This window comes from Trematomus bernacchii, unplaced genomic scaffold, assembly GCF_902827165.1.
Source record: "Trematomus bernacchii unplaced genomic scaffold, fTreBer1.1, whole genome shotgun sequence".
NCBI classification, from domain to species: Eukaryota; Metazoa; Chordata; class Actinopteri; order Perciformes; family Nototheniidae; genus Trematomus; species Trematomus bernacchii.
In genome coordinates, this window is record NW_022988066.1 from 2610467 (window position 1) to 2632108 (window position 21642).

At 41.2% G+C, this 21642-nt stretch overlaps 2 protein-coding genes across 3 annotated transcripts; one reads left to right on the forward strand and one right to left on the reverse strand.

The window, feature by feature from the left end:
• Positions 1-281: 281 nt before the first annotated feature.
• On the forward strand, positions 282-2244 carry LOC117474787 (sodium/potassium/calcium exchanger 2). The gene is made up of 4 exons (XM_034120793.1): positions 282-364; positions 903-990; positions 1719-1885; positions 1995-2244. The coding sequence occupies exons 1-4, from the start codon at positions 282-284 to the stop codon at positions 2242-2244; spliced, it is 588 nt and encodes a 195-aa protein (XP_033976684.1).
• A 1629-nt stretch (positions 2245-3873) lies between these two features.
• Positions 3874-15408, reverse strand: LOC117474599 (sulfotransferase 2B1-like). 2 transcript variants are annotated; one of them, XM_034120479.1, is made up of 6 exons: positions 15270-15408; positions 13856-14067; positions 13631-13757; positions 13046-13140; positions 12699-12870; positions 3874-3998 (listed from the first exon to the last, which is right to left on the reverse strand). In XM_034120479.1, exons 1-6 carry the CDS (start codon positions 15406-15408, stop codon positions 3889-3891), a joined length of 855 nt encoding a protein of 284 aa, XP_033976370.1. In that variant the 3' UTR covers positions 3874-3888. The 2 variants fall into 2 exon arrangements, with proteins under 2 accessions (XP_033976370.1, XP_033976369.1); XM_034120478.1 differs by having other exon boundaries at positions 12699-12879.
• Between the last annotated feature and the right edge of the window lie 6234 nt (positions 15409-21642).

The window sequence follows — 21642 nt, forward strand, 5'->3', positions numbered from 1 at the left end:
TTAGGTACTAAACGAACGGGGGCTTGCAAAACTTTTAGCTGCTGCAGGACACAAGAGTTTGCGGAAACAAGACAGGAGTTGATAATTGGAAGAGGGGGTCTGTGTAAAGTTTGTGATGGGAAGGGGGGGGGGGTTTCTTTTACGCGGGATTTGATTGGCTGCCGCCTCCGCCTCAGCTTCAAAAGTAGAACATTGCTCTACTTTTGCAGCGAGCACCGCGAGGAAAGCTTTGCTCCCAGAATGCAGTTCGGCGAATCGTGACGTCACCCCATTCAAAGTGAATGGGCAAAAGCGTTGAAGAGTCACCGCACGCCGCCGTGTGTAGGGGCCGTAAGAGCAATGGTCCTTTCCTCCGGAGCGTCACGTGAAGCGATGTCCGTTTGTGATGACGCTGCACAGCTGATCGTCTGACAGCAGCCAGCTCTGTCCCCGTTATTTTCACAAACACCCCCGCCTCTGTTAGTACACATTTACTGACACAAACATTTGTATCATCTGTTGTAGACCCAAATAAATCAAATCAAATAAGAACTCATTCTCAAAAAGATAAACGCCATTCTTAGAAAAAGAGATATGTTATCTATCAAAACCCAGTTAGATTAACATTCATTGGATTGCACACTTTGTCTGTTTGTGTGGATATGTAGCAAATTAACATGTTAAATAGCACTTAATGACTGACTGAATGGAAATGACAATAAATGAACATGTAAAATGGAAAAAGCGATCATGAAAATGTTTCCAATAAATGAATAAAATAATTTTTGACCACTTTGTTGTTCAGATATATCACATATTTGTAACTGAATGATGCATGAATTGAAACAAAACACAGTATGAACTGAGGAGTTGAATTGTTGAGTGTGCGGTATAAACTGAACTTTTTTTTTTTCTTGTCTCAGACCTCGGCCAGATTCTTCCGTCACTTTCATCGGTGCCATTTCTTGGATTGCTTTCTTCTCCTACCTGATGGTGTGGTGGGCTCACCAGGTACGTTCTCTCTATTTGTCTCTCATACAACAACTCTCTCCTTTTCCTGAGGCCTTTCTTATGAGTCAGTGCAGCATTCAGGGTGTTGAATGTGTGACCACAGCAGCTAATCCGCCTTGATCCACAGCCAGATCAACCTGTACTGCTCTATTCTAACAGCGCAGATGCAAAGACGGGCCTGAAGCATGAGGTCATGTTGTATGCAAGGTCACTGAGGAGACGCACGTGCCATTTTTGTGCCAATAAATGCAGAGCGCAGTCGCCATAAATGTTAAATATCTGTTGGATAGAATAATAAATATCACAAGTCAGTTTATTTATTATGAGGTTACATATAATTAAATATATCACTAAACTGTAATGTTTAAGACTCCATGATGATGCCCTTATTTATGATATAAATACAGTTGTCATGAACGGGAAAATAAGCTCCACAACAAAAAAATATTTTTTTAAACAAGCTACTTACATCTGAATTTCTGCTGCAAAGTTGGGCATTTTAACATAGTGGTCCGTGGAAATTGACACGCTTTTGGAGCCAGCCTCAAGTGCCCATTTTATAACTTCAGTTTTTAGAACATCCAAGTACAATCTTCAACCCCGGAGGTAACCGCCTAGTCTGACATGTTTCAGGAAAAATTAGCAACACGGTAACAAGAATCTTTGGACCAACATGAAAATGATGCAGTTTTTTTAACTGTACAGCTGCAACTTGTTCTTCCTTTCAGGTTGGAGAAACGTTCTGGATTACGGAGGAGATAATGGGACTGACTATACTAGCAGCCGGCACTTCAATCCCGGACCTGATCACCAGTGTGATTGTGGCGCGAAAAGGACTGGGTGACATGGCCGTGTCCAGCTCTGTCGGCTCCAACATCTTTGATATCACTGTGGGGTGAGTCCAGAAAACAACAAGAAAACACATACAGAGTAATAGTCCAAAGTCATATCTGTTTTTAACATGTTCCTCTCCTAACTTAATAAACTCCCTTATCTCCCTCTAGTCTGCCATTCCCCTGGCTCATCTACCACATCATCAACGACTTCAAACCGATCCAGGTCAGCAGCAACGGACTGTTCTGCGCCATCGTCCTACTCTTCCTCATGCTCCTCTTTGTCATCATCTCCATCGCGGCTTGCAACTGGAAAATGAGCAAGTCTCTGGGCCTTCTCATGTTCCTGCTGTACGTTGTGTTCCTGGTCCTCAGCGTCATGCTGGAGGACAAAATCATTACCTGCCCCATCACCGTCTGAGAGAAGCCACTTCCACCTAACGCCAGAGAGCTGAAATTAAGAGCGAAGGGGTTCAAGTGTACCCTGATTTACTATAGGAGAGGAAGGACGCACAGACACAAACTGTCTATCTGTCTCACATACATATAGAAGACACACTCACACATCCAAACACACGCAAGTTAGGCAGGGGTACTGACTGAAATCAAGGCTGCAAATTCACACCGGTGCATCACAGCCATCCAGCAATGGCGTACAGAACGAGCCTGTACGTCATTGACACACTTTATGCCACCCAGTATGAGTGACTCCTCTCTGTTTGTTCCATGTGACTTCATTCAGTTTCCATTTTCTGGTTGAACCTGACGAACAAGTTATGTGAACGCCACCTGGGATGGGAATTTCCATACGATCACCAGAGATTGTTTTGGGGTTTTTTTTCAAATAGAGGACCATGTTGCAGTATACAAACTACCCTCGCTACTCATGCAACCAGCCAAGCAATGCAGATGAACTGTTCATGTGGGAGATTATAGAAACTCTTTTGTTTTGGTTTGGTTTCGATGGGGAGCAAAGCTCTGGAGAGATCCTGTTTGTCAAAACTAAGAAGAAAGGGCCGGGGCAACTCATAAGTGTGATAGCTGCTTAGAAATGTTAACCTTTAGATTTTAACTGTGTTCATTTCACCTCCAGTATGACTTTGCAATGTGATTGACAGAGATATCCCCCGGGTTTATAACATGAGTCTGTTTAAACACAGTATATTTGAGATGATATATTGAAAACACAGTATATTCAAATGTTTGGCATAAATGCTTACATTACTTCCCAATCATGAGAATCTATAATAGGTCCAAATAGATAGCATGGACCCATTAAGCTCAACACAGCCCAACTATTTTATTTGGGTTTTTTCAGATAATATCTTCTGTTCTGTTTGCCTTTACATGCATCACTTTAGAGAGAGATTACTTCAGTATCCTGACTAAAACAGGAGGATTTTCCTCATGGAAATGTACCAGGTCTGGTGTCACATTTACCAGAAGATGATGCAGTGTGGACAACAAGTGTTTGACTAAAGATTAGTGTTCCTCATTTCATTTTACTTGATGAACGCAAACGTTTTTTTTCTTCTAATTATGTATTTGTAAAAATGCGTGTTCAATATCACCAGGTATCACTGGATGTGTCCTGTATTGGTTTGATCTAAAACAACACTTGTACTGTATAATATATTGCGCCGCTATGTTCACATAGCATGAACATAATGTGTTCAGTGCGTGGCATAGAGGCTGAAATATTTTTCTTTTATCCAACTATTATAAGAAACATCGGTTTGGCCATAACACAAACCAGCCAAGGTGAACACCTCAGGTCACACAACAACAACTCTGTTAAGGCAGTGTTATATGAACAAATCAAGAAGTTAGAGAGAGGGTTGCTCGTGCCTAGTACTTCAAACACATCATCTTTGATTAGACTCTGTCTATGAAAACCATAAAACAGTTTAATCTATTAAGAGGAGTTAAAGAATGTTTGTTTGTGTTTCTCCAATTCTGCTGCCACAAACCTCATTAACCAAACAATTTGTGGTGAATAAGAAATGGCTTATTCATTTCTGAGAATCATGGTATGCTGCAGGAGGCAATGTTAAAGTATTCTCATTTAATCCCATGCAAATGTATATTTGACATCTTTCATTTTGTCTTTGTAAACAGCGTCAAAGTGCGCTGCTTCTGCCGGGGTTAGCTGGTTTTTCCAGTCTCCAGCAATTCCTGAAACACAACATGGGGAAAAAAGGAAATCCTTATTCAGTTGGAGAAATATGTGCACCTTTCTATCTTATTTTGAATAGACACATATGTTCTTGCTATTTAGAAATACAGTATGTCAGTTTCTATGTGAGGATTCCCTTATGGTCCTGATACCATCCACCAAACATGACTCGGCACCAATGAATGCCCTACCCCCAAAGACATGTTATGACTACAGAGTACAATATTAGTGAGAAAATAAAACAATAAAGCCCAGCAAACTCTCCATAAACACCATTATGTATTTCATGAACATATCATTTCAGGTATACAGTATTTGCATTCTTTTGGTTGTTGTATTTTGATGTGTTAATTGTTGCATTACAAATGCAATATTACATCACTATAATCATTCTACTAAATGGCATGCTTTCTGTTGGGGAAATAATTTCCAAGGCCCATAATTTTGACCCAGTTTATCAGTTCATACTGACCTGACTGAGCACACGCACCTTGGCTGCTGTGCTCTGAGTGTTTTGTCTCCCTGTTCCTGCCTGTTGGCGTCAGCTGATAGAGGTGTTAGGATTCTATCTTGTTATGCACAATGTTGATTATTCTCTCTGAACTAGCTAAATACATGGATCTGGGGTAGAGTTCTTCAGAATTGATTGTGGCATCTCTACCGTGTGGTCAACTCGTGGCCCGTGATATGTCTTGTGAATTCTCTGGCCGAAGCTCCAAATAAACCGCCAGTTTGCCATCAAAGCTCCAGCTCTCCTCGTGTCTCTCTGATGCCCCTTTCACACCAACGCGTTTTCAGCTCCGGCTCGGAGCTAGAGCCTGAAAAGTACCGGTTTTTCCTGTTCACACCGCAGCGGCGCCGCCTCTTAGCTCCGGAATCCGGTTCACTTCCAGCTCCAAAAAATTGTTGGTCTAGAAGCAAGAGCTTCGGAGCTAAGAGGCGGCGTCGCTTACGTCTCTCTTACGTCGAGGCGTGTAGGAAACTAAACCCACCTCCGCTGAACATGGGTCGACTGAAGAGTCTCATCATGCCTGCCTACAAGCAGTAGCGCTGAGCAAAGTGACTAGAAGGCAACCACACACTTATAAAAAAAAACACACTTTATAAAGTCAGGCAACACTCCAGGCTTCATGTGATTCTGTTTATTTGTACCTTACTTTGACCATCCGTTCGCTGTTATTGATCATTGTGGAGAGCAGGCAGACATTTTGTTTGTTATTATAGCAGCTATCGGATGGAATCAATACATGGGCTGCACAGGTTGTCATGTCCGACTATCACAAGTAGAATCATAATGAAAAATACGCCGGTAAAATGTGCCTGAAGAAAACGGCTTAGCAAGTAGTCAGTTTAGCTTCGGTTGCTATGCTAACATCACCCATGTTATACCAGAGAAACTTTCATAACAGCGTTGTGATGCCAAACAGCGTCAATTCAGACTGACACACATTCATTTAAAGGGGACCTATCATGCAAAATGCACTTTTGTACGTCTTTTATACATGAATATGTGTCCCCGGTGTTCCAGGGAACTCACCAAGTGTCAGAAAACACAACCCTCTCTATTTTCCTCCATACCCAAATCTCTAAAAAAGGGGCTGCAACGGATCTGATAAAAACTGATCCAGATTTGAACACTGTCCTGACGTCAGGACCGTGGCGCTACGGCTATTGGGCCAACTCCACCAATCAGGAGGAGACAGCCACGGCCATTGCCGTTCGAAAGCGCTGGAGACGCTGTAGTACATATGCCAGGCCTGTAGATGGTGCTGTTCTCACAGAATCTGCCCTTGCAAAAACAGAGCTAAAAAATGTCAAATTGAGCAAAATGAGGCATGGCTAAAATGCATGATCTGTTTGGTATTTTGAAAAAAAAAAAGTATAAATATGCCTTATATAGGTATGGTCCTACACTATATTATTCAAATATAGCATGATAGGTCCACTTTAAGGGGAACTGGGGATATGTATCAGCTGCTTGTGTGACAGTCAGACAGTGAATACGTTAGAGCCGTGTGAGCTAACCCGGAGCTAACGGGAGAATAAACTCCCGTGGAAGAGCAGCCAGCACTGCAGCGGTCGGTAAATGCCGCTGAAACACATTAATAAACAATGAACCACGGCACTCTGGAGAAAAGTATAAGGTTGGAGAAGTCGTTATTTAATTTAATCTGGCTTCGTATGATTAAAAGCAACACGATCATCGACCCGACGCAGTCCCCCGTTGTTGTTGTTGTTGTTGTGAGCGCCGTTGGGGAGCAAATCAGCGATGTAAACGGTGACGTCATGACGCAGCAGCGGCAGCACCATCCCGGCTCTGTGTGGTGTGAACAAAGCGGGAGCAGAAAAGGGAAACTGGAGCTGAACCAGAAAAGCTCTAGCTCGGAGCTAGAAAGGGAAAAGCTCTGGTGTGAAAGCCGCATGAGTCCTGACTCCTATTGCTACAGAAGTTTCCACCACACTTCCATGCTGTCAATTTGCATGATTTTTCTGCTACTGCTCACGTGGCAGGGGCTATAGGGTGTTGCGTTCTTTTATTCCAGGAAAGACAAACAACTTCTAAGTTCAACTATTTCTTAAAAGAGAGCAAAATATATATTTACTTGGCCAAGGTAACAGAGTTCAGGTCATAGAAATCACAGGCAGCAGAGCTGTAATCTGTAACTCTATTTACGGAAAAAAGAAGATTCCCTCCCTACTCAACACACTCTCACTCCCTAAGCGTCCAGGAGCGACGCTTGGTCAGGGTCCCGTGGCGTCCAGTTGTGACGTGCCGAGGCTCCTTCAGCTTCATAAACGGACGCAAAGAGCTTTCAACTGATTGCAATGTATTCCGATCGGCGTCGGTATTTGACGCTTAGGGAAGCACGGCATTCGTTTGTGTCGGAGGCTGTTAAAGGCAATGTGAGCGTCCATTCCCATTGGATAACGGAGAATTGTACACCCGGAAGTAAGTATTCCCCTTACTGTCGATTGATTTGACAGTGATATCTCCACTACTCATCAACTCAAAAACACCAGATTATCCTTGTTAATTAAATGACATTGATAGGTTTTAGTGTGTGTACAATGCTTTTGTCACGTTTTCCCCTTCAATTCTGAGAAACAAGTCGTTTTCTATGAGTTTTGGACGGCCGAAGACATTACATTACCCACAATCCTCTGTAGCAACCATAGACTGTATAAAACAATTAAATAATACATTATTCCGAGTGTGCTTGCTTTTCTCTTTGAAAGTCATCACATAACGGCATTGTAATACATGTTTCGGCTGCATTAAATATGACATATCTGCCGTAGTTAACTCTATGTATAGAGCCCTGATGACAAGACTTCTAGACAAACAGGAACTGCCGCCAAAACTGAAAACTTGACGTGGATCTTAAATATATAAGCAATTAAACAACATCTTACATTTCTTTTCACACAATACGTCTCCTTGCAGTATCAACACTAATTCGGCTGACTTTTATATTTGATCCAATTGGTAGATAGGTGCACAGCTGATAGAAAGGGACACCTACTGGTTAAAGCACGTTATTGCATTTTATAATTGTATTATTAGATATTAATAGGATCCCTATAAAGTATATTCTTTACTCGTCATTATTCTCTACTAATAGTTAATTAAAGACTGTATATAATGACTATTTTGCACATCCCATTCAAGATTTCAAGATTTTCTAAGGTTTATTGACATTAAAGACTGTATATACAGTGGCGACTGGTCATTAGGGGCAGCCCCACCTAGTGTCAGCAGAAAGTATTACAAATAATGATTACAAAAATGCAAAAAAAAAAATATATATATATATAAAATATATTTTAAGATCATGTTTAATCATCTGATTCGTCTGTACATTGCTGTTTTAGTCTGTGTTCTTCTAATTAGTGTGTCTACAGTCACAGTGTGTGCCTATTGAGCTGTTTAGAGCCATGTGGGACAAAACCTGATTATGCCCCTTCCTCTCGCTGTGAAGTCAACGGTGACTGTAAAAACTACACTGCGCATGCTCAGAGTATTTTGTAATGTAATGTGTGTGGCAAAAAAATAATGACCAGAGGGGCACGGAGCTACCATCCCCACCATACGTCATCTCAAATCATTCAGAGCTGATTGGCTGTAAGTACGTGTGCCGCGAAAAGTGTGCTGTGTGAAGAGGAGACGAGAGAGCTGCAGTGGCGCGTCCTAAAACCAGGAAGTAAGCACAAAAAAGCAATGAGATTTCTCCAGAGGATTTTAGAAAATAGCTCGAAATAAGATCTGTGGGAAACGTACCTGTTAGATAAATGCACGTTTTGATTAGCCGGATAACATCCACATGTCTACCCTACTTATATAATTTTTTTATCATAAATCTATGGATTAGATTTATGATAGACTTTTGAAACTACAACAACATAAGGAGGACTTTTACAAAAAAGTAATAGAAATGTTTGTCCAGAAGGATAGGCAAATGGACTTCATCTTCAAGTCAAGGTAAGACCGCCATTTTATTGAAAATGGGATCTTACTAAGAGAGAACAATTCAATATTTAAATGATAAAATGACATTTTTTGGGTATCCTTTTGTTGAACTGTCTGTTTAAAATTAATCGAAGCATCAGACAAAAAAAGCTTTTGAAAATATTATATTTTGGTTTAGGTCAAAATATAATATTTGTAAACCTGAAGAGTCAGTGCCAGTGCCTCACCAGCCATGAACCTCACTGCACGTCACTGCAGAAGCTTATATATAGACATCTAAGTTTTTTGTGCCCCACCACTTTTGTACATATAAAAACGCCACTGTGTATATAATGACTATTTTGCACATCCCTTTCAAGATTTTAAGATTTTCTAAGGTTTATTGACATATCATATTATACACAACTACGGTGTAGTTATGCAATGAATGAAAAACTTGGGTCGCAGGTTCCTCAACAGTGCATTACAAGACATCTATCAATATGTGTGTACCTCCACCATTACATTGTCATATTCTGCACATTTCTTATACTATCTACATACATCTTATAAGAGTATAATACATATGTATAATATCAGTTAAAATAAGTGCTTAAACATAGTTAACATTGCAGGAAAGCAATATATTAGACGTTAAGTACTTTGTCAGGCTTAATATTTATCTGTAGATACAAATGTCACTGTGTGTGCTGTGTGCTCTGCATGTGTGACCATCAAAGAGGGTTTCATCCCTCCATATTCATCTTCTATACCCCCAAAGCTTTTTTCTTATTCAAAAGAAGACCTTAACCTAAAGTATTCTTTAATGTTTAAATAAAGCCTTATTAGTTTGTGTGTTTTGCACATCCTCCTATTAATATCTAATAATAAAATTATAAAATGCAATAACGTGCTTTAACCAGTAGGTGTCCCTTTCTATCAGCTATGCACCGTTATGGCGTAAATACAGCCTATCTACCAATTGGATCAAATATAAAAGTCAGCCGAATTATAGGCTACTGCAAGGAGACGTATTGTGTGAAAAGAAATGTAAGATGTTGTTTAATTGCTTATATATTTAAGATCCACGTCAAGTTTTCAGTTTTGGCGGCAGTTCCTGTTTGTCTAGAAGTCTTGTCATCAGGGCTCTATACATAGAGTTAACTACGGCAGATATGTCATATTTAATGCAGCCGAAACATGTATTACAATGCCGTTATGTGATGACTTTCAAAGAGAAAAGCAAGCACACTCGGAATAATGTATTATTTAATTGTTTTATACAGTCTATGATTGCTACAGAGGATTGTGGGTAATGTCATGTCTTCGGCCATCCAAAACGAAGTACCCCTCAATGCAGTGCGCAATGCCTCAATGAGCTCAATGTGGGCGGGAGCTCAACCTTTCTCAACCTTTGAGGCACGTGACGTCCCGACTCCCGTGTTGTGTACTTACCCAGTCACAAAAGTAACATATTATATCTTATATTATTAATATATATATAATTCTGATGTCTGTGGTTATTTAAACATTCCCTGATAAACGTTATTTCAGCGTCAATAAATGAGTGTTAATCCCAGTGTGTTTAGTGTACAACATCACATGTCATTTCACCTTCAATTCACGGTTTTCACAACGTTAGCCACATGCTAACCGGAAATGAAGACCTTTCAGAATAAAAGTGTTAAGTTAATAGTTAGTGTGAACTTCCGTTTTTTTCAGAATAAAACTGCTTTAAATTAAAACCCTGTATTTAATTTAAATTACGTCATATCAACATTGATTTTCATTTCTTACAGTAGGAGAGGTTTTGGGGTTTAGGTTTGGGAGGGAGGAAGGAAGATTAGGATTAGGTCAAAAGGTAGGGAGTGGTTAGGGTTAGGATGGGGGGAAGGGAAGGGTTAGATTGAAGGGAGGGAAGAGAACTGCTACCGGGAAACAGGATGCAACGCGTCATCTGTGAAGCTCCGCCCACGTTGAGCTCCCGCCCACATTGAGCTCATTGAGGCATTGCGCACTGCTTTGAGGGGCTTCTCTCCAAAACTCATAGAAAACGACTTGTTTCTCAGAATTGAAGGGGAAAACGTGACAAAAGCATTGTACACACACTAAAACCTATCAATGTCGTTTAATTAACAAGGATAATCTGGTGTTTTTGAAGAGAAAAGCAAGCACACTCGGAATAATGTATTATTTAATTTTTGTAAACAGTCTATGGTTGCTACAGAGGATTGTGGGTAATGTAATGTCTTCGGCCATCCAAAACTCATAGAAAACTACTTGTTTCTCAGAATTGAAGGGGAAAACGTGACAAAAGCATTGTACACACACTAAAACCGTCGTTTAATTAACAAGGATACAGTAATCTGGTGTTTTTGAGTTGATGAGTAGTGGAGATATCACTGTCAAATCAATCGACAGTAAGGGGAATACTTACTTCCGGGTGTACAATTCTCCGTTATCCAATGGGAATGGACGCTCACATTGCCTTTAACAGCCTCCGACACAAACGAATGCCGTGCTTCCCTAAGCGTCAAATACCGACGCCGATGGGAATACATTGCAATCAGTTGAAAGCTCTTTGCGTCCGTTTATGAAGCTGAAGGAGCCTCGGCGCGTCACAACTGGACGCCACGGGACCCTGACCAAGCGTCGCTCCTGGACGCTTAGGGAGTGAGAGTGTGTTGCCCTACTCTAGTCACGCTATCCTACGTAATTTGTTTTGCTAAAGTTTCCAAAATAGATAGTGGAATCCTCCATTATACTGATTCCCAGTTATGCGTAGGCGTTGAGCACACACACACGGCCAAGGTCAGAGCGATCTCCTTTTCTCAATAACTCTTTGTCTTCTCACAGTGTCTGCACCTGGTCGTTTCGTATCCAACCCATCAGAACCTGGGATTGGTGATTATGTCTATATATTCCATAGTCCAACCCGGTATCACGGCAAGACGTGAACATGTGACGATCTACCATGCTGGGAGACGTGAATATGTCACGGTTTCGTCCCTTCAAACGTGACAGTTACACGGTATTGTTAACATGGCCCAACCAGTGGAGAAATACCCGGAAGTGCCAAGCAAATAGTCTACCGCGCCTATTGGTCGGTTTTTATTGTCAAAATTAGATGTTTTTAATTTATTTTGTAATCGTCACACTCGATTTCGCCGATTTTCTTGTTGCCCTAGCTGGTCGACACCTCTTTTAACAGAAACAAAGGCTACATTAATGTATTAAATCGATGTTAATCCATGTGTGTGGAGGTGTGGATGTGGAATTAACGGACGTGACGTTGTGCGATTGCGTTGCCAGGCAACGCAATTTACAAACTCTTCAACTACAACCCTAATTATATTTAAAAACATTTTAGAAGACCTCACGAAATACTTTAATGTAAATTAAAATGTAAATGTGAAGGGATGTGTGTAATGTGGTGATTGACATTATTCACCCACGGATCTATGGGTTGGGGGTATTGTTCCGCACGGACATTTTAGTTAACCGGACTCCTGTTGATGTGAAATCCGAAAACATTTAAAAAAAAAATAATAATACTTTATTCCGAGTTTGCTTGCTTTTCTCTTTGGAGGTCATCACATAACGGCATTGTAATACACGGTTCGGCTGCATTAAATATGACATATCTGCCGTAGTTCTGTATTTATAGAGCCCTGATGAGAAGACTTCTGGACAAACAGGAAGCACTGCCGCCAAAACTGAAAACGTGACGTGGATCATAAATATATCAGCAATTAAACAACATCTTACATTTCTTTTCACACAATACGTCTCCTTGCAGTATCAATACTAATTATTAAAAAATAAATTAAAAACATCTAATTTTGACAATAAAAACCGACCAATAGGCGCAGTAGACCATTTGCTTGGCACTTCCGAGTATTTCTCCACTGGATGGGCCATGTTAACAATACCGTGTAACCGTCACGTTTGAAGGGACGAAACCGTGACATATTCACGTCTCCCAGCATGGTAGATCGTCATATGTTCACGTCTTGCCGTGATACCGGGTTGCCATAGTCATAGCAACATCTCATGAGCACAATAAGCATATAATGTAATAATAAGAATCAACCTTGTAATGTTATATAAAAATAGACTCAACAAGGGTCAGTTGACCACGAGTTCGGGCCACATCGTAGAAGTGCTTTGTCTATGATATTCAATTCAGTTCTTATTAACAGAAATGTCAGCCAAACCTTTTGTACTGTATGTATTATTTAATGACACTCACCTTTCCTGAGAAACTCAGACTTTGTCTGGTCCAGTAATTCACGAAGAGCAGTAGAGTAGTTTGACATGTTGTTCTTCTTCATGTTCTTGAACAAACATCGGTCGGCTATCTTCTCTATCACTTCATCGTCCAGAGATTTCTGCAGGAACTGAGCCATGTGGCACACAGAGCCCTTCAGATCCTGCAGACAAACACAGATCAGCTCATATTCCTGCAGCGGCTCTCCCAGTATACAATATCTTAGTAGGAGGAGTTTGAAGATGATTGCTAAATCAAGGTCAGAATTATTAGGAAAATATTTGGAAAAGTGATTTGAGGCAGATTTGAGGATTGTTACTGAGTCTCACCATTATCATCTCTTCATAGGAGATGTGCATGATGTGGTCTTCATCTTCAGCATTCAGCCAGCTCTTTACATGATCAAACCACGAGCCAAACATAACTGGAAGGAACAGGAGACACATGTATTCCTTTAATAAGAGGTTATCATAACTTAGTATTTGTGTTTACTGAACTTCATGGTCTTTCAAGATCTCCCTTGTTAAAGGCTACACATAATGCAAAATGCACTTGCTAATGGCTTTGCAAGATAAACATTTATCCATGGTGTGCTAGCGACCCACAATGTATAAGAATCGACCGTTTTCTCTATTTTACTCTTGCTGGTATTTTGGGTTGCTTTAAAAAAGACAGGTGCTTAAAATGAGCATTTTCAGAGAATTTATAAGAACAAGAATGTGTTTTTTGAACATTAAAGTTTGTAATCATGGGCTAGTAAAATCCCAAAACACAATTAAGAATGTGCATGATAAGTCCCCTTTAAATCATGTTACCAGGTAAAAGGTTTTTTAAGAGTTTTCGTCCTACTTACTGATATGTATCTTGTTATGAACACATTCTAAACATTACATAGCTGTAACAATCAGAAAAACCTTTTCCATCAAGGAACTTGTGGAGGAACTGGGTCTGTGGGCCTGGGTCCACCAGGACGGAAGCCGCGACATGATGATGAAAAGACGATGTGAACACATCTTTGGGGTTCCTCATCACATAGATGACCTGCAGTGATGACATGACGTCAGACCATTTCCTTCACACATACTGTCTGTGATGCGTTTATCACATTGAATCTGATCTGCCTTAGTTGATAGGTTTACCTTTGGCTTTACTTCAAAGAAAGATGGTGGCATCATGTTGTACTGGAAGTGTGTAGTCAACAGTCGTGGAGAGGGCCTCTGTTCAAGTTTGAGGGAGGCGGTCTGCTGCAGTTCAAGCCAGGGAACACGATTCCAGTTAAGAATCGTGTCAACAGGTGCTGGATCTCCTCCACTCATGATCAGAGGGACAATCTCCTTCATCCAGATTGTACCTAAACAAAAACAAAAAAAGATTTTCTTAAATATGTATTTATTAGCCCTTGCAAAACTTGGGGTGAGATGAAATTATATCCATTTTCACCTCACCCCTTACTCATTTGCTAGTATTTAAATGCAGCCTTCAGAATAAGATAACCACTAATTAATTACTCATGAATTGTTAATACCATGAAAACATTCCCAAAGTCACAGGCAATAGCCAACACGGAGGGAGGGTTTTTTTCTTATCTTGTGTGCTTGCCAAATGTAATACTTCATACACATGCCCAAACACACCATCCAAAAGATGGTTAAACTATTATTGAAAACTCTGGCCAAATGTCAATCTCCACTCAGTGTCAAGTTAACTTCTTATTTCATATGATTATACAAGAAATGTTACCATGTCGTTTGGATATTATGTTGAATCACCAGTAAAAACATTGCTTTGTAGCTATCTGTTAATTGTTTGTGCTGATTCAATACATGAAGGGACACACAATTAGAAAGAACTTATCGTAAGTCAAAATCAGAGGAACTAACTTGCTGATACTTGGATCATTGGCATACAGTAGTAGGTTCATTGTCCTCAACCGGACCTCAGAGCATGGACAGAGAGATCATGGTACCGCTGTAGGCCTTGACCCCGGATGTCTTTGAACACTGCCTAACGACAACCCAACGGACCCATCTGAAAAATGAGCTAGCTATAGCTAAAGCCCATCTTTTACAGTAACAGAAAACCCAGTACATATATCTACACTGCAATTATCGTATAGTATATTTTGAAAGACATGGGGTCTAGTGTTTAATAAAAGTGTTAAAAAAAACAAACATTGACGGCAGGCAGGGATTTATAGGCATTATATTTAAACTATACTTTTGGACACTACGTCACAGGAACGATGGAAAATAGCTATGTTTTAGCAGTGATAAACAACATTTCGAATTGTTTGATTTTCATAGAACCTTTTCCCTAACTGCCTGTGAAACTCTCTGTTGGTGAACTGCTGCACCAGGACTAATATCGTGAAAATGGCAAAACACATCAGTGCTTGTGAATGATTTTGACTTGCTCTTGTCTCATCTGGCTCCTCATCGAAATACAAAGCCACAGGAAATGTCTTCCCTTTCATTTTAAATTTATTTTACAAATCAAATAATAAAAACGTTTCATAGTGGTGCACACATTCAACACCTAACACTTACAACTCACCAGATTTGGGATACGTCACGATGATGATATCATCTGGGCGAAAAACAAACTCTTCAAAGTATTTCAGACTCTCTGGCGTGTGCACAGATGAGACCACGTAGACCCCCTTGTACACCGTGTATAACTCTTCCTCCGTCATAGTTTAAACAAAAGGTGCAGAATCTCTGTTGATGAGGACATTTATATAGGCTGCGTTTCACTTCGGTTAAATGGATTCCTTGCGTCCCTCACTTGCGTCGTTTCCCTGGGACTAGTCCCTCCCACCAGGGAAGCATGGAGAGACGCAAGGAAACCACGAGAAGCAGGGAAATGAGTTTGGCAGTCACCAGAGAACTCGCCGACACCCGACACCGACAGTTCCATCGACGAGTTCTCCTGCGTCTTGGCCGTGTGTCGCACTGGAAATCACCGCAAAGACTTCAGCCGAGCACGTACGAATTGCGCATGCGTGAGTGGCAATAACTCTCCTTACCAGCAGGCGGCGGTAGTGTGTATTCGTCATTCAAAATAGGCAACAACCGGAAGACAGAGAAGAAGAACAGACTGATATAAACAAACAAATAGCATGTGCGTTCCATTTTCACTCTCGTCCATCAAAAACATGTTTTAGAATATAAAAATACATGAATGATGAAATGAGCACATAAAGTGCAGACATACTATAAAATCACAGTCAATAGACCTGCATCTGATGATCGCAGTGTTCTGGCGGGTGTGTAGTTTATTGAGTCAGCAATGTAATAATGGCCACTTCTTGCTAAATTTACGATGAGATGAAAAACCGGACTTGACCAAACAAATCACGGAGCTCTCAGCAGAGGACAGCCGGGGACGCTCCCGCCGATATCAGAGATGTCCCTGCTATGTGTGGGAGGTAAGAGAGGACATTTAAGGGCTATGTTTGATGTCTTTAATCTAACTATTGCTCGTTTATACATTTTAAGAATGGCGTTTATCTTTTTTGAGAATGAGTTCTTATTTGATTTGATTTATTTGGGTCTACAACAGATGATACAAATGTTTGTGTCAGTAAATGTGTACTAACAGAGGCGGGGGTGTTTGTGAAAATAACGGGGACAGAGCTGGCTACTGTCAGACGATCAGCTGTGCAGCGTCATCACAAACGGACGTCGCTTCACGTGACCCCCCGGAGGAAAGGACGTCCCATTGCTCTAAAGGCCCCTACACACCAGGCCGATATCGGCCGTCTTGCGTTGTTGGGCGAAAACGGGTTCCTTGTCGCCCAAAGTCAATTTGGTGTGTCCCGAACCCTCGGCCGTGACACGCCTTATTTGGCCTTTCACGGTCGACACCCGGCCGATTCAACATGTTGGGTGTCGGACACAAGCTATCGGGCCAAGAAACCACTCTGATCAGCTGTTCAGCTAGCAAATGAGAAGCGAAACGGAAGTGAGGGACGTAAACAAACGATTTAAGGCACAAGACAGCAGCTAAACACCAGCAGGTGATACTTAAAGACATCAAACATAGCCCTTAAATGTCCTCTCTTACCTCCCACACATAGCAGGGACATCTCTGATATCGGCGGGAGCGTCCCCGGCTGTCCTCTGCTGAGAGCTCCGTGATTTGTTTGGTCAAGTCCGGTTTTTCATCTCATCGTAAATTTAGCAAGAAGTGGCCATTATTACATTGCTGACTCAATAAACTACACACCCGCCAGAACACTGCGATCATCAGATGCAGGTCTATTAACTGTGATTTTATAGTATGTCTGCACTTTATGTGCTCATTTCATCATTCATGTATTTTTATATTCTAAAACATGTTTTTGATGGACGAGAGTGAAAATGGAACGCACATGCTATTTGTTTGTTTATATCAGTCTGTTCTTCTTCTCTGTCTTCCGGTTGTTGCCTATTTTGAATGACGAATACACACTACCGCCGCCTGCTGGTAAGGAGAGTTATTGCCACTCACGCATGCGCAATTCGTACGTGCTCGGCTGAAGTCTTTGCGGTGATTTCCAGTGCGACACACGGCCAAGACGCAGGAGAACTCGTCGATGGAACTGTCGGTGTCGGGTGTCGGCGAGTTCTCTGGTGACTGCCTGGTGTGTCAGGGCCTTTATGGCGCGTTTCCACTACAGCGCGCAGCCCGGTTTAAGAGGGCTGTGACGTCAGCGGCCCGTTTGTGGTTGCGTTTCCACTTGGCCTAGTACCGGCCGGCGGGTCCTAATTCACAGTTTTTCTGGCCTCATAAAATCGTGGGGCCAGGGCCAAAGACAACCGGGCTGAGTTTGTGACGTCAACGCTCTCGGCTGCTGATTGGTCGGAGAGAATCGTCACAATCTGCGCGCGAGATAATCCATTTTTACAAACAGCATTTTTGTTAACAGAGGAGCTACAACAATGGCAAAGAAAAGCACACCATGGTCGGTCGAGGAAGTGACGACGTCCATTATATTGCAGATGATAAGGTCCAGCGGGTGCTCGACGGGACAACTCGCAATATCAAAGTCTTTCAGGAGGTCTCTACACAGACACTGGACTCTCCAACGGCGTTACTGGAGTCTGCATGGTACGTTTTTGCTAACGCTCTGTTATTTGCTTGAAAGCTTTGTGTCCCTGCTTTGTGTCCCTATCTGTTCTAAAGCTCACTTCTAACAAATAAGTCTATTTTATCCTTACATTTATGTTCGACAACCCATGCTTTTATGGAGCCCCGAAGGCTAGCTAGGCAGATAGCATTAGCGAGAGCTATTGTTTGCTAACACCATATGTGCCATTGTTTACGTTCAGTTTGTCTTTTCTATAGTTGTTGTTGCTATTTATAGTATTGTGCTGTAGTAGTTTGTGGAATTTACAAGTCATGTTTCTGTTCTAGATGATTACATTGGGACTAGCGAGGAGGAACAGTTCCGAACAACGTCCTCTGCATCAACATCTGGCCCAGCAGAATCAATGCCATGTCTTATCTTATTGCTTGTTGATAAATAATTGCACCCACCAGCGATCACACAGAAAGATGGCATCATCTAGGCGTCCCTCTGCAGTCAGAAATATCATAAACACCATCGTCCACAAAGCACTGTACAGGGGTTTATGGATTTAAGAGAATACTTATCACAGTGAAACCTTTATCATCTGTTGCAATTAAAGCAAATAAGAGAATAAATACTTGGTTAAATAATACATTTTAACTCTTTAGCAGGACAACTCTGCATATTGTTTGAAATTGAGTTTGCTAGCTTGAGGTCCTCCTCTAAAACATAACATTACATATTTTGTAATGGTATTAAGAATACATGATAAATACATGTAGTAAAAATTACTCAATTGTAATACCCTCGTTGTGCTAGACTCAAACACATTGCTTATATATTTCAAAGAGAAGAGAACAAAAGAAAACACCTATACAAAGAGAGCGGTGCACAGCGCTTAATATTTACTTGCACTATATTTCTGTTGATCTGGGTTATTGTGTTGCACTGTTGGAGGAGCCTGTGACCTAAGATGTTCATTGTCATAACTACACTAGCTATGTTCGTATGACAAAATAAAAAACCTTGAACCTTGAGGCTGTGTCTTTCAGACAAACCATCATAATCATATTATTTTATGCTGTGGATACTTTAGCCTCCATCCATGTTAACAATTTTTTACACTTGCATTTATGAATATAGTTCTGTTGTGTTTTACACTTTTGTATTTATGTTTATAGTTTGCTTTGATATTTGCTTAATTTATTAGATTATTATTATTATGGGGGCAGTACTGGTGCTTGAAATTCAAATATTTACTAAATAGTCAATTCTGATAACATTTTTTTGGTTTAAATAATTTGACAAACACATGTATGTGAAAAAGAAAAGATGTATTTATGTTCAATACAATACAATGAATATTTAGGTATTACATTATACATTCTAGGTATTCAGGTAGCGCATCAGACCCTCTCGTATGTCCCTGCCCTCCTCTGCACCTTGTGCCACTGCTACCCCTGGTAGACGTAGGTTTTCCTCAGGCATCCTGAAGTTCTCCACCCACTGAGTGTGTGTGAAAGATGGAACAATCACATTCCACCACTCGGTAGCTCGGTCGGTAACTTCTGAAATACACAAACAAAAGCATACATATTTTAATACGTAAAAGTGGTAGCTACAATTAATTAAATACTTGAAATACTTTGGTCGTATAGGGAGCGTGAGCCTAAACACATTGCTAGTTAGCGAACGTTAGCTTACCAAGTAGCATTGTAGTTAGTAGTGATTCGAGTCGTCCTGTAGTCTCTGCGGCGTAGGAGGACTGCCCGAACTCTCGCGTCAGCTTCTTCTATACCTCGTCTTGCTATACGTCGCCTCTTTCGAAACAACTCTTGTCTATTTCTTGTGATAATAAACCACACAGCAAAAAACAAGCAAACGATCGCTTTCACATCTCCACATCCTCCATTGTTGTGTCGCATTGAAGATGACGCCACGGCAGTTTTAAGCAGCGTCGCTCCGCCTACACTGCGTTACTATAGATACTACCCCAGTTCCTAAACTGTAATGGAAACGCGCCATAAAGTGAGCTGGTCCTAACGAGGCCAATCGCGGCCCAGCCATACCGAGCGGGGCCGAGCGAGGCCGTGTAGTGGAAACGCGCCATTAGTATCACCTGCTGGTGTTTAGCTGCTGTCCTGTGCCTTAAATCGTTTGTTTACGTCCCTCACTTCCGTTTCGCTTCTCATTTGCTAGCTGAACAGCTGATCAGAGTGGTTTCTTGGCCCGATAGCTTGTGTCCGACACCCGGCCGATTCAACATGTTGAATCGGCTGGGTGTCGACCGTGAAAGGCCAAATATGGCGTGTCACGGCCGAGGGTTCGGGACACACCAAATTGACTTTGGGCGACAAGGAACCCGTTGTCGCCAAACAACGCAAGACGGCCGATATCGGCCTGGTGTGTAGGGGCCTTTAGAGCAATGGGACGTCCTTTCCTCCGGGGGGTCACGTGAAGCGACGTCCGTTTGTGATGACGCTGCACAGCTGATCGTCTGACAGTAGCCAGCTCTGTCCCCGTTATTTTCACAAACACCCCCGCCTCTGTTAGTACACATTTACTGACACAAACATTTGTATCATCTGTTGTAGACCCAAATAAATCAAATCAAATAAGAACTCATTCTCAAAAAAGATAAACGCCATTCTTAAAATGTATAAACGAGCAATAGTTAGATTAATATTGATTAGAGTGCACAATAGAAATAAAATAATTGAGAGACGAAAAAGAGATATGTTATCTATCAAAACCCAGTTAGATTAACATTCATTGGATTGGACACTTTGTCTGTTTGTGTGGATATGTAGCAAATTAACATGTTAAATAGCACTTAATGACTGACTGAATGGAAATGACAATAAATGAACATGTAAAACGGAAAAAGCGATCATGAAAATGTTTCCAATAAATGAATAAAATAATTTTTGACCACTTTGTTGTTCAGATATATCACATATTTGTAACTGAATGATGCATGAATTGAAACAAAACACAGTATGAACTGAGGAGTGAGTCCCGTGAGTTTCATGTGTTTTCTTCACTCCGCTGGGAAACTGCTCTCATGTCAAGAAGCATCAGATCAGTGCATGCACTGCATCGTCCAATCAGTGAGCGATACACAGTAAGGGGGCGGGGCGAGTGTCTGAGGATTTCATCGAAGGATGGTCTGGTGGTTCCTCGATTATAGCTCCTCCATTATCGCTCCTCGCTCCTCGGTCCTCCGGCAAAAATAAGGCCATTGGGACGCTACTCAAGATGGCGCAGACAAATCAACTTCCGGTGAGACCGAGACCGAGGAGCGAGGAAATGAAAAATGTGAAAAAAAAAGTGAAACGCAGCCATAGTGGATGTGTGTGTTTGCTTATGCGTGTGTGCTCGTTCCCTGTTTAAAAGAAAAGGCATTGAGTAAATATTTAGCCTACACTGAACAAAACCCCCCCGGACTCACACCTTTGCCATAGTTTCTAATCCAAATGAAAAATGTTTTACCTTTAACCAGCGCCATATAGATAGAAGAGTTACGACAGCGGAAGTCCAAAATGCTTGATCGTCACGTGGTTCAGGGAGAGTCAATAGTTCCCCGGAAGTTCGTGGCGGGACATATGAATGCATGATTACCGGAGATAGAACTACGATTTTTGGTAATAAGTAGTGAATAAAGGTCTTGATTTGCAATATTTATGCAACATACCGATATGTGTATGTATTTACATCAATATGTTTTAAAAAATAAATAGAATCTGCTAATATTTATGGATAATATTAGGAATAGTGTGAACAGCTAGTTTACTTGTTAACATATACATGTTAGGCTGTTGCCTTGGTTAAAGAGCCTGTTGCTGTTGTGTATTGCTTTGAATTATTTAAAAC

What these genes read in the sequence shown, in the direction of transcription:
- LOC117474787 (XM_034120793.1), top strand. Translation starts at nt 282, where the DNA reads ATGGGCAAAAGCGTTGAAGAGTCACCGCACGCCGCCGTGTGTAGGGGC. An exon ending in CCTTTCCTCCGGAGCGTCAC is followed by an intron (nt 365 to 902) that starts GTGAAGCGATGT and finishes TTCTTGTCTCAG; the next exon opens with ACCTCGGCCAGATTCTTCCG. An exon ending in TGGTGTGGTGGGCTCACCAG is followed by an intron (nt 991 to 1,718) that starts GTACGTTCTCTC and finishes TCTTCCTTTCAG; the next exon opens with GTTGGAGAAACGTTCTGGAT.
- LOC117474599 (XM_034120478.1), bottom strand. Translation starts at nt 15,408, where the DNA reads ATGACGGAGGAAGAGTTATACACGGTGTACAAGGGGGTCTACGTGGTC. An exon ending in CAAGTTCCTTGATGGAAAAG is followed by an intron (nt 13,141 to 13,630) that starts GTTTTTCTGATT and finishes TGTTCCTTCCAG; the next exon opens with TTATGTTTGGCTCGTGGTTT. An exon ending in GTCTGAGTTTCTCAGGAAAG is followed by an intron (nt 3,999 to 12,698) that starts GTGAGTGTCATT and finishes GTTGTGTTTCAG; the next exon opens with GAATTGCTGGAGACTGGAAA.